The 19,681-nt window shown below is 44.7% G+C and overlaps 2 protein-coding genes across 2 annotated transcripts; one reads left to right on the top strand and one right to left on the bottom strand.

The window, feature by feature from the left end:
* Positions 1-419: 419 nt before the first annotated feature.
* On the bottom strand, positions 420-14,457 carry ngly1 (N-glycanase 1). The gene is made up of 12 exons (XM_072447351.1): positions 14,188-14,457; positions 13,267-13,381; positions 12,958-13,182; positions 11,472-11,634; positions 10,622-10,841; positions 10,106-10,227; positions 9,571-9,716; positions 9,388-9,498; positions 8,505-8,690; positions 6,946-7,131; positions 1,222-1,399; positions 420-845 (listed from the first exon to the last, which is right to left on the bottom strand). The coding sequence occupies exons 1-12, from the start codon at positions 14,286-14,288 to the stop codon at positions 670-672; spliced, it is 1,929 nt and encodes a 642-aa protein (XP_072303452.1). The 5' UTR covers positions 14,289-14,457; the 3' UTR covers positions 420-669.
* Positions 14,458-14,585: 128 nt separating this feature from the next.
* Positions 14,586-19,108, top strand: oxsm (3-oxoacyl-ACP synthase, mitochondrial). The gene is made up of 4 exons (XM_072447345.1): positions 14,586-15,191; positions 16,266-16,412; positions 17,077-17,461; positions 18,257-19,108. Exons 1-4 carry the CDS (start codon positions 14,738-14,740, stop codon positions 18,657-18,659), a joined length of 1,389 nt encoding a protein of 462 aa, XP_072303446.1. The 5' UTR covers positions 14,586-14,737; the 3' UTR covers positions 18,660-19,108.
* The last annotated feature ends 573 nt before the right edge of the window (positions 19,109-19,681 follow it).

The raw sequence follows: 19,681 nt of genomic DNA, 5'->3' as shown, positions 1-19,681 counted from the left end.
TTCTATCTCACCAAACAAAATAATGAGACCATGTCAAATATGTCCCCTCATAATTATTTTATAGAGCAGATTGATTCCTGCATGTTTGTGTAATCCTGTGATGTCCTGTTTTCAATCTCCGCCCTCTGCTTTGTACTCACTTTGGATTGTACATTATAATACAGAACAATTATTCAAAAAGAAAAACATGTAAATGACAATCTGCTGCTATGGCAAGTTGTCAATACAAAGAGGTTTATCAATTCTGCAGTTTTCAACAGGAAGTCAATGGACTATTAAGCCATTTTAGATCATTATTGCATTTTAAATTTAACAAGATGTAAAATAATAATCAATTCATGGCTCAGTTTAATACTAAATACTCTGGGGGGAAAAGCATAATACGTCTCCTTTAAAGACTCAACCACAGAAACGCTGGATTGGAAAAATAAGTTTTATTATTACACATATGACAGACATTCAGCCATTTCATCACATCGTTTATATGGACATAAGGTTTTTAGCGTCAATCAAAACACCCCAAAACATAATCTTAAATTTCACGAATATTTGAACATCTATAAACATTTGATACAAAACAAAAATGCAGACATATTCGGCTTTTTGATTAACAGAGCAAAAATTGTCGACTTATTGCACCGCTCACGTGCGAAATGTAACGACACAAGGTTAGACCGTTTCCAGTTCCACCACGATTTCAAACGCAGCTTCATCCGTCTCCTTCGAGCTCTGTCTGAAGAGCTGCGCGTGTTGCCAGGACGCGTCGCCGTCTCCGCCGCGCAGTGTTGCTACGACGATGAACTCGGAGGAGCCGGACAGATTTGAGAGAGCTTGTGTCGTCCCGTCTAAAAAAAAAAAAAACATTCAAAAACCGTCATCTCTAAGGTATTAGAGAGATTCATGTGCATATAACTGATGAAAATAGAGTTTATTTTACCACTATTATTATTATTAGTATTATCTTGTCTTACGCTAGTTGTTTTTATTTTATTTTATCTTTATTTTTCCCCTCAACTACTTATTAGGAAATGAGAGGTTTTGTCTATAGGAGTTTTTGTTTATAAGAGTTTTGTTTATAGGAGTTCTTCTATTAAGAGTTATCTGTTCTTTTCCTCTGTATCTACCTGTGTTGCAACAATTACATTTCCCCATGTGTGGACAATAAAGGAATATCTTATCTTATCTTATTAGTGTGATTTAAGAAGTTTTGCTAGAACTTACCACCGGAGAATTTTGTGCTGGTCTGTCCCGACTGCGCCTCCCAGCAGACAGTTCCAGAGTGAAATGTCTGACTCTTGGCCGTCACGGTGACGGATTTAATCTTCATTTCCGTTGGAGAAATGTCAAATCTCCAGCTCACTTTGCCCGTGGACAAGCCCTCTGTTCGAGCCAGGTACACCTGATCCAAAGTCAGCATAAAGAAGACAGTTAACACACAGCAGGATACACAAGTCTATCCACAATGCCATTTAATTAGAAGAATATTACAATAATGCGTTAAACTACTAATACGTTCCTTAACATTGTAAATTAAAGTAAGTACACCCACCACTGAGAATAAGTCAGCAGTAAGAGGACTATGCAATGAAATGGCCAACGAGTAGTGTGAATATCCATCCATCCATCCATCTTCTGCCGCTTTATCCGGGGCCGGGTCGCGGGGGCAGCAGTCTGAGCAGGGACTCCCAGACTTCCTTCTCCCCAGACACTTCCTCTAACTCCTCCGGGGGGATCCCGAGGCGTTCCCAGGCCAGCCGAGAGACATAGTCTCTCCAGCGTGTCCTGGGTCTTCCCCGGGGCCTCTTCCCGGTGGGACATGCCTGAAACACCTCCCGAGGGAGGCGCCCAGGAGGCATCCGAAACAGATGCCCGAGCCACCTCAGCTGGCTCCTCTCGACGTGGAGGAGCAGCGGCTCTACTCCGAGCTCCCCCTGTGTGGCCGAGCTCCTCACCTTATCTCTAAGGGAGCGCCCAGCCACACGGCGGAGGAAACTCATTTCGACCGCTTGTATCCGCGATCTTGTTCTTTCGGTCACTACCCAAAGCTCATGACCATAGGTGAGGGTAGGAACGTAGACCGACCGGTAAATAGAGAGCTTTGCCTTTCGGCTCAGCTCCCTCTTCACCACAACAGTCCGATGCAGCGACTGCATCACTGCAGCCGCTGCACCGATCCGCCTGTCGATCTCACGCTCCATCCTTCCCTCACTCGTGAACAAGACCCCGAGATACTTGAACTCCTCCACTTGGGGCAAGGACACCCCACCCACCTGGAGAGGGCAAGCCACCTTTTTCCGGTCGAGAACCATGGCCTCGGATTTGGAGGTGCTGACTCTCATCCCAGCCGCTTCACACTCGGCTGCAAACCGTCCCAGTGCATGTTGCAGGTCCGGGTTTGATGGAGCCATCAGGACAACATCGTCTGCAAACAGCAGAGATGAGATCCTGTGGTCCCCAAACCGGACACCCTCCGACCCCTGACTGCGCCTAGAAATTCTGTCCATAAAAATTATGAACAGAACCGGTGACAAAGGGCAGCCCTGGCGGAGTCCAACATGCACTGGGAACAGGTCTGACTTACTGCCGGCAATGCGAACACAGCTCCTGCTCCAGTCATACAGGGACCGGACAGCCCTGAGCAAAGGGCCCCGGACCCCGTACTCCCGGAGCACCCCCCAAAGGACACCCCGAGGGACAGGGTCGAAAGCCTTCTCCAGATCCACAAAGCACATGTGGACTGGTTGGGCAAACTCCCATGAGCCCTCGAGCACCCGATGGAGGGTATAGAGCTGGTCCAGTGTTCCACGACCGGGACGAAAACCACTCTGCTCCTCCTGAATCCGAGGTTCGACTATCGGTCGGATTCTCCTCTCCAGTACCTTGGAATAGACCTTACCCGGGAGGCTGAGGAGTGTGATCCCTCTGTAGTTGGAACACACCCTCCGGTCCCCCTTCTTAAACAGAGGGACCACCACCCCGGTCTGCCAGTCCAGAGGCACGGTCCCCGAACGCCACGCGATGTTGCAGAGACGTGTCAACCAAGACAGTCCTACAACATCCAGATACTTTAGGTACTCAGGGCGGATCTCATCCACCCCCGGAGCCCTGCCACCGAGGAGTTTGCGAACAACCTCAGTGACTTCAGCTTGGGTGATGGATGAGCCAGCCTCCGAGTCCCCGGTCTCTACTTCCTCTTCGGAAGACGTGACTGAGGGATTAAGGAGATCCTCAAAGTATTCCTTCCACCGTCCGACGACATCCCCAGTTGAGGTCAGCAGGCCTCCACCCGCACCGTAAACGGTGTTGGTGAGACACTGCTTCCCTCTCCTGAGGCGCCGGACGGTTTGCCAGAATTTCTTTGGTGCCGACCGATAGTCCTCCTCCATGGCCTCCCCGAACTCCTCCCAGGCCCGGGTTTTTGCCTCTGCGACAGCACGAGCCGCGGCTCGCTTGGCCTGCCGATACCCGTCGATGACCTCCGGAGACCTACAAGCCAGAGTGGCCTGATAGGCCTCCTTCTTCAGTCTGACGGCATCCCTTACTTCCGGCGTCCACCACCGGGTTCGGGGGTTGCCGCCACGACAGGCACCGGAGACCTTGCGACCACAGCTCCGAGCAGCCGCATCAACAATGGAGGCGGAGAACATGGTCCACTCGGACTCAATGTCCCCAACCTCCCCCGGGACAAGGGAGAAGCTCTCCCGGAGGTGCGAGTTGAATACCCTACTGACAGAGGGCTCCACTAGACGTTCCCAACAGACCCTCACAATGCGCTTGGGTCTGCCAAGTCTGTCCGGCTTCCTCCTCCGCCAGCGGATCCAACTCACCACCAGGTGGTGATCGGTTGACAACTCTGCCCCTCTCTTCACCCGAGTGTCCAAGACACGCGGCCGGAGGTCTGATGACACGACAACAAAGTCGATCATTGACCTCCTGCCTAGGGTGTCCTGGTGCCATGTGCACTGATGGACACCCTTGTGCTTGAACATGGTGTTCGTTATGGACAATCCGTGGCTAGCACAGAAGTCCAATAACTGAACACCACTCGGGTTCAGATCGGGGAAGCCGTTCTTCCCGATCACCCCTCTCCAGGTGTCACTGTCATTGCCCACGTGGGCGTTGAAGTCCCCCAGTAGAACAACGGAGTCCCCGGTCGGTGCACTGTCCAGTACCCCTCCCAAGGACTCCAAGAAGGCCGGGTACTCTGCACTGCTGTTCGGCCCGTAGGCCGCCACAGCAGTGAGAGACCTGTCCCCCACCCGAAGGCGGAGGGACGCGACCCTCTCGTTCACCGGGGTAAACTCCAACACGTGGCGGCTGAGCTGAGGGGCTATCAGCAAGCCCACACCAGCCCGCCGCCTCTCCCCGCGGGCAACACCAGAGAAGTGGAGCGTCCAGCCCCTCTCGAGGAGATGGGTTCCAGAGCCCAAACTGTGCGTGGAGGTGAGGCCGACTATATCTAGTCGGTATCGCTCAACCTCCCGCACAAGCTCAGGCTCTTTCCCCCCCAGCGAGGTGACATTCCATGTCCCCAGAGTTAGTCTCTGTGTCTGGAGATCTGGCGTCGACTGCCGCCCAGATCTCTCTGCACCGGCCCCTTATGGATCCTCCTGCGGGTGGTGGGCCCACGGGAGGGCGGCCCCACGTCGCTCTTTCGGGCTGTGCCCGGCCGGGCCCCGTGGGGTAAGACCCGGCCACCAGGCGCTCGCCATGGAGCACCCATCCCAGGCCTGGCTCCAGGATGGGGCCCCGGTGACGCCGATCTGGGCGACGTAAACGGCCTTGTTCGTGTCGTCGTCATAAGAGGCTTCTGAACCGATCTTTGTCTGACCCGTCACCTAGGACCTGTTTGCCTTGGGAGACCCTACCAGGGGCATGAAGCCCCGGAAAACATAGCTCCCGGGATCATTCGGGCACTCAAACCCCTCCACCACGTTAAGGTGTCGGTTCAAGGAGAATGCATTAGAATAAATTAGCCAGTTCAGTCTAAATATACATTAGATATACCACTGATATTTAAGCATATTCATTTATTCAGACTTAAGGAGTAAAGGTTTCCTGGAGTCACTTGTCTATTCTCAGTGGCGTGCAGTGACTTATGGATGGGCAAGCAGACCTGGGGTGTCCAATATGTAGTGTATAATAGAAAAGTGAGAAAAAAAACAATAAAACATTAAAAAATAAAACTATTATGTGAGGGTGGACTTCAAAACCCGGGTCTCCTGCGTGAAGGGCAAACACCTATCCTCCTGAGCTAAACTTACATACTTTATCATCAGAGTGCCACGGTCATTTTAGGTTTGACCACTGATTGCCTTGATTGCCCTGGACGCACACCACTGCACAGTACATTACATTACAAAGTATTCCTTCTGAAAAGACTGGAAATGACACAATTCAATCACACCACTAGAGGCGCAAAATCCACACAAAACACTGACTTATGAGCATGTGTCCTCTCTCTCTCCACACTGACTTATGAGCATGTGTCCTCTCTCTCTCCACACTGACTTATGAGTATGTGTCCTCTCTCTCCACACTGACTTATGAGTATGTGTCCTCTCTCTCCACACAGACTTATGAGTATGTGTCCGCTCTCTCCACACAGACTTATGAGTATGTGTCCTCTCTCTCCACACAGACTTATGAGTATGTGTCCTCTCTCTCCACACAGACTTATGAGTATGTGTCCTCTCTCTCCACACAGACTTATGAGTATGTGTCCTCTCTCTCCACACAGACTTATGAGTATGTGTCCTCTCTCTCCACACAGACTTATGAGTATGTGTCCTCTCTCTCCACACCGACTTATGAGTATGTGTCCTCCCTCTCCACACAGACTTATGAGTATGTGTCCTCTCTCTCCACACCGACTTATGAGTATGTGTCCTCTCTCTCCATACCGACTTATGAGTATGTGTCCTCTCTCTCCATACCGACTTATGAGTATGTGTCCTCTCTCTCCACACTAACTTATGAGTATGTGTCCTCTCTCTCCATACCGACTTATGAGTATGTGTCCTCTCTCTCCATACCGACTTATGAGTATGTGTCCTCTCTCTCCACACTGACTTATGAGTATGTGTCCTCCCTCTCCACACAGACTTATGAGTATGTGTCCTCTCTCTCCACACTGACTTATGACTTATGAGTATGTGTCCTCTCTCTCCACACTGACTTATGAGTATGTGTCCTCCCTCTCCACACTGACTTATGAGTATGTGTCCTCTCTCTCCACACTGACTTATGAGTATGTGTCCTCCCTCTCCACACTGACTTATGAGTATGTGTCCTCTCTCTCCACACCGACTTATGAGTATGTGTCCTCCCTCTCCACACAGACTTATGAGTATGTGTCCTCTCTCTCCACACCGACTTATGAGTATGTGTCCTCTCTCTCCATACCGACTTATGAGTATGTGTCCTCTCTCTCCATACCGACTTATGAGTATGTGTCCTCTCTCTCCACACTAACTTATGAGTATGTGTCCTCTCTCTCCATACCGACTTATGAGTATGTGTCCTCTCTCTCCATACCGACTTATGAGTATGTGTCCTCTCTCTCCACACTGACTTATGAGTATGTGTCCTCCCTCTCCACACAGACTTATGAGTATGTGTCCTCTCTCTCCACACTGACTTATGACTTATGAGTATGTGTCCTCTCTCTCCACACTGACTTATGAGTATGTGTCCTCCCTCTCCACACTGACTTATGAGTATGTGTCCTCTCTCTCCACACTGACTTATGAGTATGTGTCCTCCCTCTCCACACTGACTTATGAGTATGTGTCCTCTCTCTCCACACCGACTTATGAGTATGTGTAGTACAGAAGAACATGACTAAAGTTTAATCCTGAAACAAACTATCCTTTTTTAGTCCAGGTTTAGTTCTAAATTGAATCCCAGTTTAGTCTTGGCAGATTTGACGTTTGCTGGATTTACCATCTGCCAGTCCGTCTCCTCCTTCCTGAAGACGGCCTCGCTCTGCCACACACATTGTTCCCAGCCTGGAATGACTTGGGCGTGGTTGGACACTCGGCAGTACTGGTCAGTGGAGACGCTGTAGCGCACGTGCAGCTGCTGCGCACGCTTCTCTTCATCAGTGGGAGTGAACACAAAACCTGAAGTCTAAAGAACACAATGACGTTAAACTCAGGGGAAAAGACCGACAATGAAAGTGGCAAAATCTCAGGGGTAACAAAGATTTTAGTGAAAGGGTTATAATTATTATAGCTTTGTTTTATTTCTTCATCATTATAACTTCTTATTTAAGATAAGATATTCCTTTATCGTCCACACATGGGGAAATTTCATTGTTGCAACTGTGGATATTGATCAATTATTGTCATGTCTGTGTCCTTTTTATCATGCGTCACGACGATCTTACTGCATATGGGTCACAATGAACTTTGTGTGTATTTTCTGATCATCTGTGGACTACTCTAAACAATCTTAAAGCGGACGTCATAGCGAACGTCAGGCCATTTTATCAGACCAAAGCAACAGCGATATAAAACACCGCTAAATCTTGTGGAGAGTCGAATCTCAGCTGCAAGACAAACAACACGCTGCTGTTTTGCCTGTTTTTCCCTGTTTTCATCAAATAAAGAACTTGAGATCGCCTTCCGCAGTCTTTTATAGACTAAACTTCGACAGAATTGGTGGAGGATGTGGGCATCTCATCGTGCTTGGAAAGGAAACATCTGAATCGTGCTCTAAAAGATTATTTTCATCCCTTCTGGATGCCGGCTGATGACGCATAGCATCCAGTAACGGTCCAGGTGGGAACTTTGTGAGAACGATCCTCGCCTCTCGCAGTCTGTAGATCTCTGCCTCTCTGGCAGGTAGATACAGAGGAAAAGGACAGATAACTTGTAGGAAATTTAAAAATAGAAGAACTCTTATAAACAAAAACTCCTATAGACAAAACCTCTCATTTCCTAATAAGGAATGGAGGGGAAAAATACATTCGTGAATACCAATAAAATGAATCGTTTCAGATTGTCTAATATATTGGGCCAATGGCTCCAAGTACAAAGCAAACAAGAGGGGGGACCAGGCACACCCCTGTCTTACCCCTCTTCACAAATCTGTGGATCTGTCAAATGGGTGAATAAAGAGACTCAATCATTTGTATTATCAAACCATCTATATGAAATTTGCACAACATTTTAAATAAATAAGGCCAGTTAACAAAGTCAAAAGCTTTTTCAGCGTCCAAACCTATTATTACTGCCTTATTTTGTTGTTTTGTATAGAATTATGCGTAAAGATCATCGTATGTTGTCTCGCGTTTGTCGTTTGTAAATAAGTCTGATCGAATAAAAAAAACTAAAAGAAGAACTAACATGATTTAGATTCAAGTCTATTTAGTGTAACAATAATAATAATTGTCTTTTACAATAATAGTAGCATTTTCTCTGTTGCAGACTTGAAATAACAACATGACAAAATTCAAGATAGTACTTTCTGTTGTTGGACTTGACATAAACGTCTCGTACCCTCGCGGGCGTTTGTGTATCGGGCGCCCGGCTCTCTCCTCGTGCCACCCTCCATGCCAGCGAGCCAGAGTTGCGTCCGCCCAGTTCTCCAGGTTTAGGTGTTTTAGGCGAGAGGAACTCCACCAGCTCCACCAGCAGCCTCTCCGTCAGCTCCTTCTTCCTCTGCAGACTCAGACTCTGTTGTCTCTGCAAAGCCACAACAAACGTTACACTATACATTGGCATCTACATTATTCATCAAGTCGTAAAATGTAATAACTATAACTTTATCAATATTATGATTCCAGACGATTCAAATAAAAATACTAGAAGCTAAAAAAACTAAAGGCATGTTCTATAGTGCTTTGTTTTATCGTGTTCGTATAGGCAAAAAGGATAAAAGACTAAATAAAAATGTGTTAAATTCCAGAGTGGTGGAACATAATGTCACTTCAATGGAGAAACTGTGATTAACCTCAAAATATTCCAAAATATGGAAAATCAAAACCTAGACAAGCAAGTCGTATCAGAGCCTGGTTTAAACACACTTTTGTATTTTACATTTTAGTCATTTCATAATTTTAAGGAGATTTAAGGGGACACTTTTTTCTTGTTTTAATGATGATGGCAAATACTTACAGAAATGTTTTCTGAAGCTCAAACTGAATGTTGAGGCGGGAAAATAGTATTGTTTTCATCCTTCGTAATAGAAATATAGATGGAGAATATATATAGAAATTGAGGAAATATGGTTTATATGTCGTTTTGAAGATATGCTAGATAAAAGTATATCTTATAGTCAAAATGCAACAAAAGAGGAGACTCAAAATAAAAAGGAGTAAAGCTGTGCGAGACAGGTATAGGTCATTTGGTGAAACAGCGGGACACATTAAAGGTTTCTTACAGTGTTGTTCAGACTGCTGATGGTGTGAAGCAGCCACGGCTCCTGAACTTTAGTCCGCCGTGACAACACTTCAGGATGTTTGCAGGAATATCTCCAGGTCACGTCCACCACCTACATCGGGAGCAGTACGTTTTTAACCGGACGCTTGTGAACTCTCGGTTGCAGACTTGTTTTAGTGCTGACCTGATCTTTGGAGAAGGCCAGGATGTAGCAGAGCTTCTTCCCCCAGCCCACCTCGTACAGCAGAGGTTTGTCACACGTGTTCTCGCAGGAGTCGCAGTGAAGCCAGCGACGCTGAGAGGGCGAATACACCTCAGTCCACACGTGATCTGAAGACCACACATTCAACACGCTCAGAGTACAAACAGTATGCGTCATTTGTTTTGTTATTGTCCTTTAAACTTTCTCCTGAGTATCTCTGCTTTAGTGTCTAAAAATAATGTGTTTAATAAAAGCACTTCACATCAGCCAGGTGTTACCCACAACCTAGAGTTCCCCTGACACGCTGATGCTGATGCTGATGCTGATGCTGATGCTGATGGAGGCAGTTGTAATGAATGCAATTTGACGGAGAAATGCTCAGAACAAGTTTGGAGATGATTTATGGACTGGATCATTTGGAACCTGTGTTTTCTGAGGCTCAGAGGGAGAGGACATCCTTGTCATTTTGTTTACTCTCTTTCTGAGGTCGTAAAATGTATAAATATTGCACAAGTACCTGTGCTGTCCCAAATGTATCTGGCTTCAAGACCCACGGCTCTGCAACACAGGGTGAAACAGTTGGCCCACTCTCCACAGCGCCCCCGTCTGGTTTCTAGCAGCTTCTCGGGATTGTTATATCTATAATGATCCATACAAAGGATTTAGTTAATGTTTTAAGAACAAAACATGGCCTTTACTAAACAAGAAAAATAATGGGCATCAGGAAGCGTTCTTAGGAAGAAATTTGTACTTGTGACAGAACAAATCCTCAGAGTCGTCTCAGATGCAGTCTAAAGCACAGAATTTGACACAACTCTCAGTAAGAAGGAAATTGGCTGCTTAAGAGCGTGTAGAGTTCTCTCTTAGATAAGATAACTCATGCATGAGGCCCAATATGCTTCAGGCATTGGTCATTTGGTCAAACAATGAGGCACACAAAAGGTAAAAAGTAAACTATTGCTACTCAGAGGTCGTCCAATGAAGACATTTATGGATGTAGTAAAAGAAAAATGGAAAAGAAAAGTTCACCAACCTTGGAAACCTGTTGGACAGCTGACATGTTTGACAGAAGTGGTTCTCCACCCTCTGGGCTCCCCAGCGCAGGTCCTCCGTGCTGGGGCTGAGCGAGCCGGTGTTGTGGGTCTTTCCTCCACAGCGGCTGCACGGCAGACAGTCCACCCAGGAGAAGAAGTCCTGTTTAAACCAGCGCAGCAGCTCCAGCACCACAAAGTCCTCCTGACACAGTTTACAGTCTGGAAAAGCACAATTGGAGGGAGGAGATTTAAAAGAGAATTTTGAGTTATTTTTATAGTTTTTATGTGACGAGGTAACGAGAACCTAAACTATTCAACACGTTCATTTAAAGGTGGTATGGACGGTTTTTTTCAGCAAATTTTTTATCATATTTCCTCGTGGCGTGGATAAATCATTTGTCCTGCCACGTATCAATCATAAAACGCACCTATCGCTCACCTGCAGCCGCATCAGGCTCGTCCCCACGTTTCCGCGTGTCTAAGCGCGTGGATCGATCATAATATAGTTCCCTCAGTGTACGGGGCAAAATGAAGACGGAGAAAGACAGTTTGAGCTGACGCAGAAGTGGACAGAAATCTACGGGAGACGAGCGATGCGATGCGATCCGTTGCGCTAATAAACAAACGCACGTGTGTGTTGTATCAGTCCACACGGGGGAGTGGCATGTGCACGGGGGAGTGGCATGTGCATGGGGGAGTGGCATGTGCACTTCCGCCTGCGTTCTCAAATCGCCAAAAAATCGTCCATACCGCCTTTAAGAAGAGCAAGTTGACTCCAATGACTTTAATTATCAAAAATGGATCACTGTAATGAAAATGGGGTGAGGAATGGCTACTATTATTAAAAACCTGGGTCAACTGCTTTGGCCTCTATCATTTTCTTTTCAGCGGTGGCCGACAGCTGCTGGTGAGGAATGCAACTCTTGGCTTTTTGCTGAAGCTCGTGGTTTTCATACACCATCACATGTTGAAAGTTCGACTGAAGGGTCACAAGGAAATTCATGCTGGACTCCTAGAACAAAATACAAATGAGAATGTTAGTGCTTCTCTAACAATGCACACCACAAAAAATCTGTAAAAAATAACCATTTGCCTTTTTTTATGTATGAGCCTAAAGCTTTGTGGCTAAAGCTACAGTAAACACTAAACGACTTCAGGTTTTCAGTCAGCTGATGTTAGATGCAATAGATGCATTATACATTGGAAATATCATATTTTGGGACTTGATGGGTGTGATATGCGTCGATAAACAGGAAACAGCTGTTGCTAACGTGTGCTAGCTTTATTTTGCAGAATCTGTCGGCTCAACATATAAAGTTATCTTCACTGGAAATACAGTCAGTGTTTGATGAGAAATATTTTTGTTTACATCTGCTTTTTGCCATCTTGTTTTCACCCGAGTCTGCGTTTTCTCTTAGGAAGTGTCCACAGAGCCGCGGCGCGCGGCTGAAACTGCCATGTTATTGTCAAGAAATTACACATGAATCAATGCTATTACTTAACAGTCAGAGAACATAATTCAACTTAGAATATTAAACGACACAGAAACGTCAGTCTTTTGTGTGGCTTGCAAGGGAGAGGAAGGCTTAGCCGAGTCAAGATGTTGTAAGCAACCTGAACGACTTTCCAAAATCACTCTCAGCGTTCCTCCCTCTTACAAGTCATTTTATTAAAATCACACATAAAAAGGAGGCGGGTCACATTTCTCATTGGTCAGCTTCACATCAAGGCACTTGTCTTTTACGACTCTTTGGTATTATCTTTAGAGATAAAAACCTTGGTGAATGTTCTACCCATCTGGTCCCCAGGATGGGAGGAACATTCCTCACGGCTGCTTCTACAACATCTTCACACATGTTATTAGAAAAACATGCCTTTCCCTCCCCCCAGGCTAATGATGCAGATAACTTTTAACACACAAATATAATCATATATTTACATTTTATCACAGTTATTTTGTGCCGCGGCTCCTGAAACTGCTGGGCCATTTGACCGCGCCAGGTTAAGGTTAGGGTCAGGGTCAGGGTTAAGGTTAGGGTTAGCCATGAGGCTATATGGCAGTGCCGCGGTTCCTGAAACTGCTGGGCCATTTGACCGCGCCGAGGCTCTGCAGCCACGGCCTTTCTCTTAACCAATCATCTCGCTCAAAAATGTTCCAGGAGTCAAATGTAAGTTTCTACCTCGGGTAGAGAAGTGTAGAGCTAAGCAGGTACTAATGGAAAAGGCCTATAAAACACAAAATGTTACTTGTGGAAAAGCTGTTCTTCAATAGTTCTTAGGCTTCTAACAGGGCGTCAAACACTTTTTGTTTTTGTGTCTTGTTTTAGTTTTTTACCAAAGACGGTGGTTGTTGGACTGGTGTAGCAGGTTGGCTCGTCCCAGCTTCAGGGCTTAGCGGAGCTGAAGCACAAGCCCCACCCTGAGCTTGAGCAGCAGCTTTAGTTTGAGCAGCAGCTTGACCTCCACCCAGCCTCTGGTCCCTCTCGGCTGCTATGGACTCCCGGATCAGCCTGAGCTGCTCCACTGAGGCCGTCTGCGGGAACACCAAGTGCGTCTCAGCCTGGACACACGGCGCAATTACAAGTTGGACAAAATAACTTCCAAAAGCAAAATATTTTGTAAATCAAGCAATAAATCAGGGCACCTCTTCAAATCCCATTTCAAATAGACATTCCACTGCTCCTTTGACTGGAAGCAGTTTGGTAGAGAATGTAGGATTGCCAATACGGATGGATCTGTACTTCTCCTCATGTGGGTTCCTCAATAAAAAAGGGATAAAATACACACATTAAAGTTATGTTTGAATGCAAATATTTTATAGTAGAACTATAATACTCTAAGTCTAATCGGAAAAGTTACAATTAGCCCACAACAATATTACAACAAAATTACTGTGTTTAATTATGTCTAAATCCCCTGTAGTTTAGGCCTTCATAAACATGTACTAGTTTAGCAGTTCAGATTTCAGTCTTTTCTCAAATCTCAAAATCCTACTATTAAATCATAAATCGCAAATCTAATCAGAGTTGACAACAGGAATTTCCTGAACACTCGAATTCAAAGACGCAGGTTAAAATACACCTTTGGGTAGACTAAAATTAATTGTTATTATTATTTTAAATGTGTAAGTTTTCCTATTTATTTATATCAAAAAAACATACAGGCTTATAAATATATATATTTTTAGAATCAGAATCAGATTATGAATTGTCAAGTTGATTTCTTTAAAATTTAAAGAGACCATTCCCTAATCATTTACCAAATACAAACACTCTCCCAGAATATAGAAAACACAGAATACAATGGTATGTAATCAATGCGGAAACACAATATAGGATCATAATTAGTCTAGAATGTAATAATTAAAAGTAGCTAGTTAACAGATCCTAATGCTGTTCCACCAGAAATTACTTACGGAACATGCACTACGAGTATGAATAGTTTTTACGAGAAAATGCACTACAACCAATGAGCATTTTGTAATAAGACATTATTAGTCCAGGAAATATCTGCTGCTGCTTGAAAGACCGCACATAGTAATAATAGTAGTAGCATTTTGCCTCACCTTAGAATATTGTCCGCGTACGTGAGCAATAATTTGGCTACATCCATAAAAACCTCATTGGGATTCTCACACAGAGTTGTCACGGCTGGAGACAGACCCATCGTGCACTTTTATTCAGCTAAAATGATAATAATTCAGTTTCACTTTGAGCATGAAGCAAAGGAGCAGTGTAATGTTCGGGTGCACGGGTCCTGCCACTGCTGGAAATAGCTGCCCAATTCTAGCCTGAGCAAATATAACTCACGAATGTCACATTCATATTGATTTTTTGCGTTTTATAAAAAGCATTCCCATGTCATATTTTAATATTCACAGTTTTCAGTTTTTTTGTGCATTCTTGAATGATTCACGTGAGTGTATTGTTCATTTTGGCGCAGGCGTTCAACAAGTCAGCCCAAACTTGTTCAACTAAATTTGACAACATGGATGTTCTTGTAGTAGCAAGTATTTTTCAATAACATTGCAACTTTTAAACGATTTTCCTTTCATACAATTGACAGTAGGTCGCCAAAGACACACGCTAAATTTCCTAAACGTGTCAGCTACTAGTATGTCATCTTTACCATTCATTTGGCGCAAAATTCTACTAAGATCAGAACTTAGATTCAAGGCTATTTCCCAAAACGACCCACGCTTTCCAAAACATTTCAGATTCTACAGCTCAGGGACAAGCAGGAGACGTGTTGTTGTGACTGGAATAGGCTTGGTTTGTCCTCTAGGAACCGGGACAGTTTATCCGTGGACTCGTCTCATCCAGGGCCACAGTGGGATTGTGGCTTTAGACGCAGAAAAGTATAAAAATGTTCCTTGTAAAGTGGCCGCGCTGGTTCCTAGAGGCTCTGGTGAGGGTCAGTTCCAGGAGGAGATGTTTGCTTCTCGTGGGGAGATAAACGGCATGTCTCCTGCAGCTGTGATGGCTCTTGGGGCTGCACAGCTCGCCCTGGAGGATTCAGGCTGGTGTCCTGCAAGTGAAGAGGAGCAACTGAACACTGGGGTGGCTGTAGGTCAGTGCTGGAAGAGCCTGAAAGGAGTTAATAATAATGCATTGACCTATATAAGAAGATTAGTGTTCTAAAACACAATGTAATAGTATCTAAAATGGCTTAGTAATGGAAACAGGTCCATTAAGATAAGATAACCTTTATTTGTCCCACAATGGGGAAATTCCAGTGTTGCAACACAGATTAGGTACATAAACAGACTAGGCACAGAAGTATAATAATACAAAACAGATAACTTAAAACTCTTATAAATTAAAAAAATAAAAACTCATTTTAAAATAAAAATAACACTCTTATTTATAGTAAAGACTAAAACTGAATCTTTTTCTACATTGCACCAGGATGATTGACATTATGTCACAGTATTGCACATGATTATGAAGATGAATGACATATGTTCAGGACTAACAGTGTTTGTTGTAAAGTCTGACAGCAGCAGAAGGAAAGACCTGTGGAACGTCTCCTTCACACATCGAGGGTGGATCAGTCACTGAAGCTGCTCTCCAGAGCGGACAGAGTGACATTGACTTCTTGTTCCAAACTGCAGCGCTGATAACGCTCTTCATACTGACATTTCACTGTAACAAGCAGCAGTACAGCAACAGTAACAACGTGGCAACAACAAGACATTTTAGAACTCTACATGTGTCACTCAGTCTTCAATTTGCAAATAATCAATACTAAGTACTAAATGTGGGCGGGGATAGGAGGTAGGTGAAAACTGAGCACTCGTCAGCAAAATGTTCAAACGGGAAAAAAATGCATTTCTTTGGTGAAATCTTGAATATAATAATGTTTTAGAATCTAACCTGTCAAATACACTTGAAGTAAACGTATGTAAATTGCTTTTACTTAAAAGTAAAAGTACTTAAGTACTTTACTGCCTGTAGAACTACCTTGGTAACGGTTTCGGGGTGGGAGGTGAAGGCCATCGTGGGGCCAGTCTTTGCCATTGCATTTACATAAAAAGTATCCACTATAAAATATACTTTTGTAAAGTACAGATCAAGAAAGTATAGATCAGATGTGACTTTTAGTACCATACCTTTACTTTTGTCCCTGTACACCCGGCTGTAGGTATGGGGATGGTCTCACTGGAGGAGATTGCTCGCACTTCCTCCGCCTTCTATGACAGAGGTTACAACAAAGTCAGCCCCTTCTTCGTTCCACGTATCCTGGTGAACATGGCAGCGGGACATATCAGCATCAGACACAAACTGAAAGGTATGTGGGCTTTGCACAACAAAACATCAACCAAGACCAGGTCAAAGGAGAGACACTGCTGCCAGATTCTAACTTCAAACTTACATGTTCTAGAAATAGGTTTTTGAACACAGAATTATCATGGGAAAAGTTCCAACCTTCATTCAAAAGTCATTTTCAATCTGATGATCAGATGAATCACTCCTGGACGAATGACTGTTACTTGTATTCGACCACTGAAATGTAAAGGGTTCATACCTGATTTTATTTCATTCCAGTCAAGACAAATACTCTTTAAATCATGCATAGTATGGTAAAAGTAAATAAGATATCCATTGAGATCGTCCATATATCAACATGTATATTTCCCATTAGCCTTGAGTTGTCACATCCGCTGCACTGACAAGTCCTCATTCCCGATTCTTCCTGCATCATACGGACTCACTTCACTTGTGTACAAATACAAAATACTGCAGACTTTATTGACATGTGTGTACTGCACCGAGCAGGAGAAGAGCTGGAGACTGCACCCAGAGATCATCTGTGTGCGCTGTTTGTAAAGGGCTTAACAGTCATGGGAAAACAGCTGCCTGACACTATCCAAGTGATTTAAGTGATTTATTTCTCGGTCTTGGTGCGTTACCCCGTGCGACAGCATTTAATAATACATCATGTTTATTTGTAGGCCCAAATCATGCAGTGTCGACGGCTTGCACAACGGGAGCACATGCCATTGGAGACGCTGCCAGGTTCATTTTGAATGGGGATGCGGTTGCCATGGTAACGGGAGGCACAGAGTCTTGCGTGTGCCCGCTGTCCATGGCCGGGTTTGCAAGAGCTAGGGCACTCGCCACCAAATGGAATCACGAGCCGAAGATGGCATCCAGGCCGTTTCACCCGGACAGGGAAGGCTTTGTGATGGGTGAAGGAGCCGCCGTGTTGGTGCTGGAGGAGATGGAGCACGCAGTGAAGAGACACGCCCGGATATATGCAGAGGTGCTGGGGTACGGGCTGTCAGGGGACGCCTCACACATAACGGCACCCAGCGCCGACGGAGACGGAGCCTTTAGGTGCGTTAAAGGAGACACATTATGCAACATCAACATTAAAGGAGACACATTATGCTTTCTTTCAGGTACTTAGAACTTAGTACATAAGCACATCATCATTTTACATTTTGTTCATTGTAAATAGCTTAATTGATTTAAAACTCTGTGGTCACTGCTGTGGTCACTGCTGTGGTCACTGCTGTGGTCACTGCTGTGGTCACTGCTGTGGTCATTGCTGTGGTCACTGCTGTGGTCACTGCTGTGGTCACTGCTGTGGTCACTGCTGTGCAGCGCAGATATTGCACTGTTCTTCTAGGTTCAAGCTACTTGGACTACAAAAACAGAATTGTTATAGTCTTTCTTTTAAAATATCCGGCATTATATATTATATTTATAATAATAATAATAACAATAATAATTATTATAATAATCATAATAATAAAAATTAATACTGTGGTGTGACCGCTGCATTTCCTTGTATATATTTTTACCATGATAAGGTTAATGAGCTGCAGCACATGTTGAAATATCTCAAATGAAAAGAGTTTCACACACTTTCTTACCTTTGTTGTAGAACTTTTTGTTTTATTCATTTTTGTATTTTGCTCCAAAGGCGCCTCACAGGACAGAAAAAGGCGTTACACCCTCAAACGTCAAGTATCCAATAGCCTCTGTTAATGACCTAAAAAGAGAGGATAATTCATATTTTACCTCCACAATCTCATATTCTGGTTCAACACATTGTAACTCAGACTCTCCAACTCGAAAATGAATCTTAAACATCAAATCTTTTACTTGGCTGTTGTATTGTGGCAGGTGCATGTCCGCCGCCCTGAGAGACGCCTCCGTCACCCCTGCAGAGGTCAGCTACGTGAACGCCCACGCCACCTCCACACCCCTGGGCGACGCTGCGGAGAACGCCGCCATCAAGAGGCTCTTCTCCCAGCATGCTCCGGGCCTGGCAGTGTCTTCCACCAAAGGGGCCACGGGTCACCTCCTGGGGGCAGCCGGGGCCCTAGAGGCGGGCTTCACGGCTTTGGCCTGCCACCACGCCGTCCTGCCCCCCACCCTCAACCTGGACCGCACCCAGCCCGAGTTTGACCTGAACTACGTCCCCCGCGTGGCGCAGCCCTGGAGCACGGAGCGCAGGAGGGTCGCACTCACTAATTCCTTCGGCTTCGGAGGAACGAACGCGTCGCTGTGTCTGGCCAGTGTGTGAAAAGACAAATGTTTTACAGATCCTGGCACAATTAGGAACGTTTGGTGGAATCAGTGGTGATGCAGGGAACTGTTTGGGTCCTTTTTGAACCACAAGACTTAATTTAAACTATCGGACTAAAAGATGGGCACATGTTCTTTTACAGACTGATATAGAACAGAGAGAATTTGAATATTATTTAGCAGATATTATACTATTTGTCGTAGCCGTACGTTGTCTCATGCACTGTTCACTTAAAGAAAATGTTTGTGTTTTTTTCTTTTTTCAACTGTTTCAGCAAATATTTGGAAGCTTGATGTAGTTTGATCATTTGAGTCAAACAGTTATTCAGAGATGGACACTTGACACAGCTCTCATTCAGAAATGTACATTGAAACACCTTTAGAGAGCACCCAAAATGTAACAATTGAAGGCTTAGCTGAATCAAACTGGGACAGAAACTATAGAGACAATATTATAGATGTATGATTTTCATGAATGATTTTCATGACGTATATATATAACAGTGTTGATCTCTTTGCTACTCTGACATCTCAGTTTTCTTCAGCATAGAAATAAAAATCCACTCGGCAAATCAATAATGTGTGCATTTATTTGAATTATATTTTGTACAAAAACACAACTCCTCAAGATGCAAATTCATTTGTATTAAATATGAAGCCCAACTGCAAACTACACTTGACCAATGAGGGCTTTGGTCACTGAGAGCAGGACTGACCCAGAGTTCTCAATAAGAAAACATTCACGTTAGAAAAGTGTTGCCTGAACTGCCAGCCACATTCTGTTTGAATGCGTACACAGTTTTGATAAGTTGTTTGCCAAAATGTGTTGGGAATGGCTGGTCAGGCAAAGAAATGTGTGTTCATTTGATTTACACTATGCCAGTACACATCCTCTGCCAGTAGGTGGCGCTGGCTCACCAGATTCTTATGGAAATGCAGACACAGCAGCACAGTCACTGATTGGACATTTGTGTTGAATTCGATTTAAATATTGCAAAGGAAATCAACATGCAGTATTGA

Source organism: Eucyclogobius newberryi, unplaced genomic scaffold (assembly GCF_026437365.1).
Source record: "Eucyclogobius newberryi isolate DKJ021-1_F unplaced genomic scaffold, fEucNew1.0.hap1 SCAF_16, whole genome shotgun sequence".
Classification (NCBI taxonomy): domain Eukaryota; kingdom Metazoa; phylum Chordata; class Actinopteri; order Gobiiformes; family Gobiidae; genus Eucyclogobius; species Eucyclogobius newberryi.
This window is presented reverse-complemented; position numbering and strand designations above follow the sequence as displayed.

Excerpts from the sequence above, each read along its gene's own strand:
- ngly1 (XM_072447351.1), bottom strand. The coding sequence starts at position 14,288 with ATGGGTCTGTCTCCAGCCGTGACAACTCTGTGTGAGAATCCCAATGAG. Across the intron at positions 11,635-12,957 it reads TCCAACAACCACCGTCTTTG|GAGTCCAGCATGAATTTCCT; the intron begins GTAAAAAACTAA and ends ATTTTGTTCTAG. Across the intron at positions 10,228-10,621 it reads CTGTCCAACAGGTTTCCAAG|ATATAACAATCCCGAGAAGC; the intron begins GTTGGTGAACTT and ends GGATCATTATAG.
- oxsm (XM_072447345.1), top strand. The coding sequence starts at position 14,738 with ATGTCATCTTTACCATTCATTTGGCGCAAAATTCTACTAAGATCAGAA. Across the intron at positions 15,192-16,265 it reads GAACACTGGGGTGGCTGTAG|GTATGGGGATGGTCTCACTG; the intron begins GTCAGTGCTGGA and ends ACCCGGCTGTAG. Across the intron at positions 17,462-18,256 it reads GACGGAGACGGAGCCTTTAG|GTGCATGTCCGCCGCCCTGA; the intron begins GTGCGTTAAAGG and ends GTATTGTGGCAG.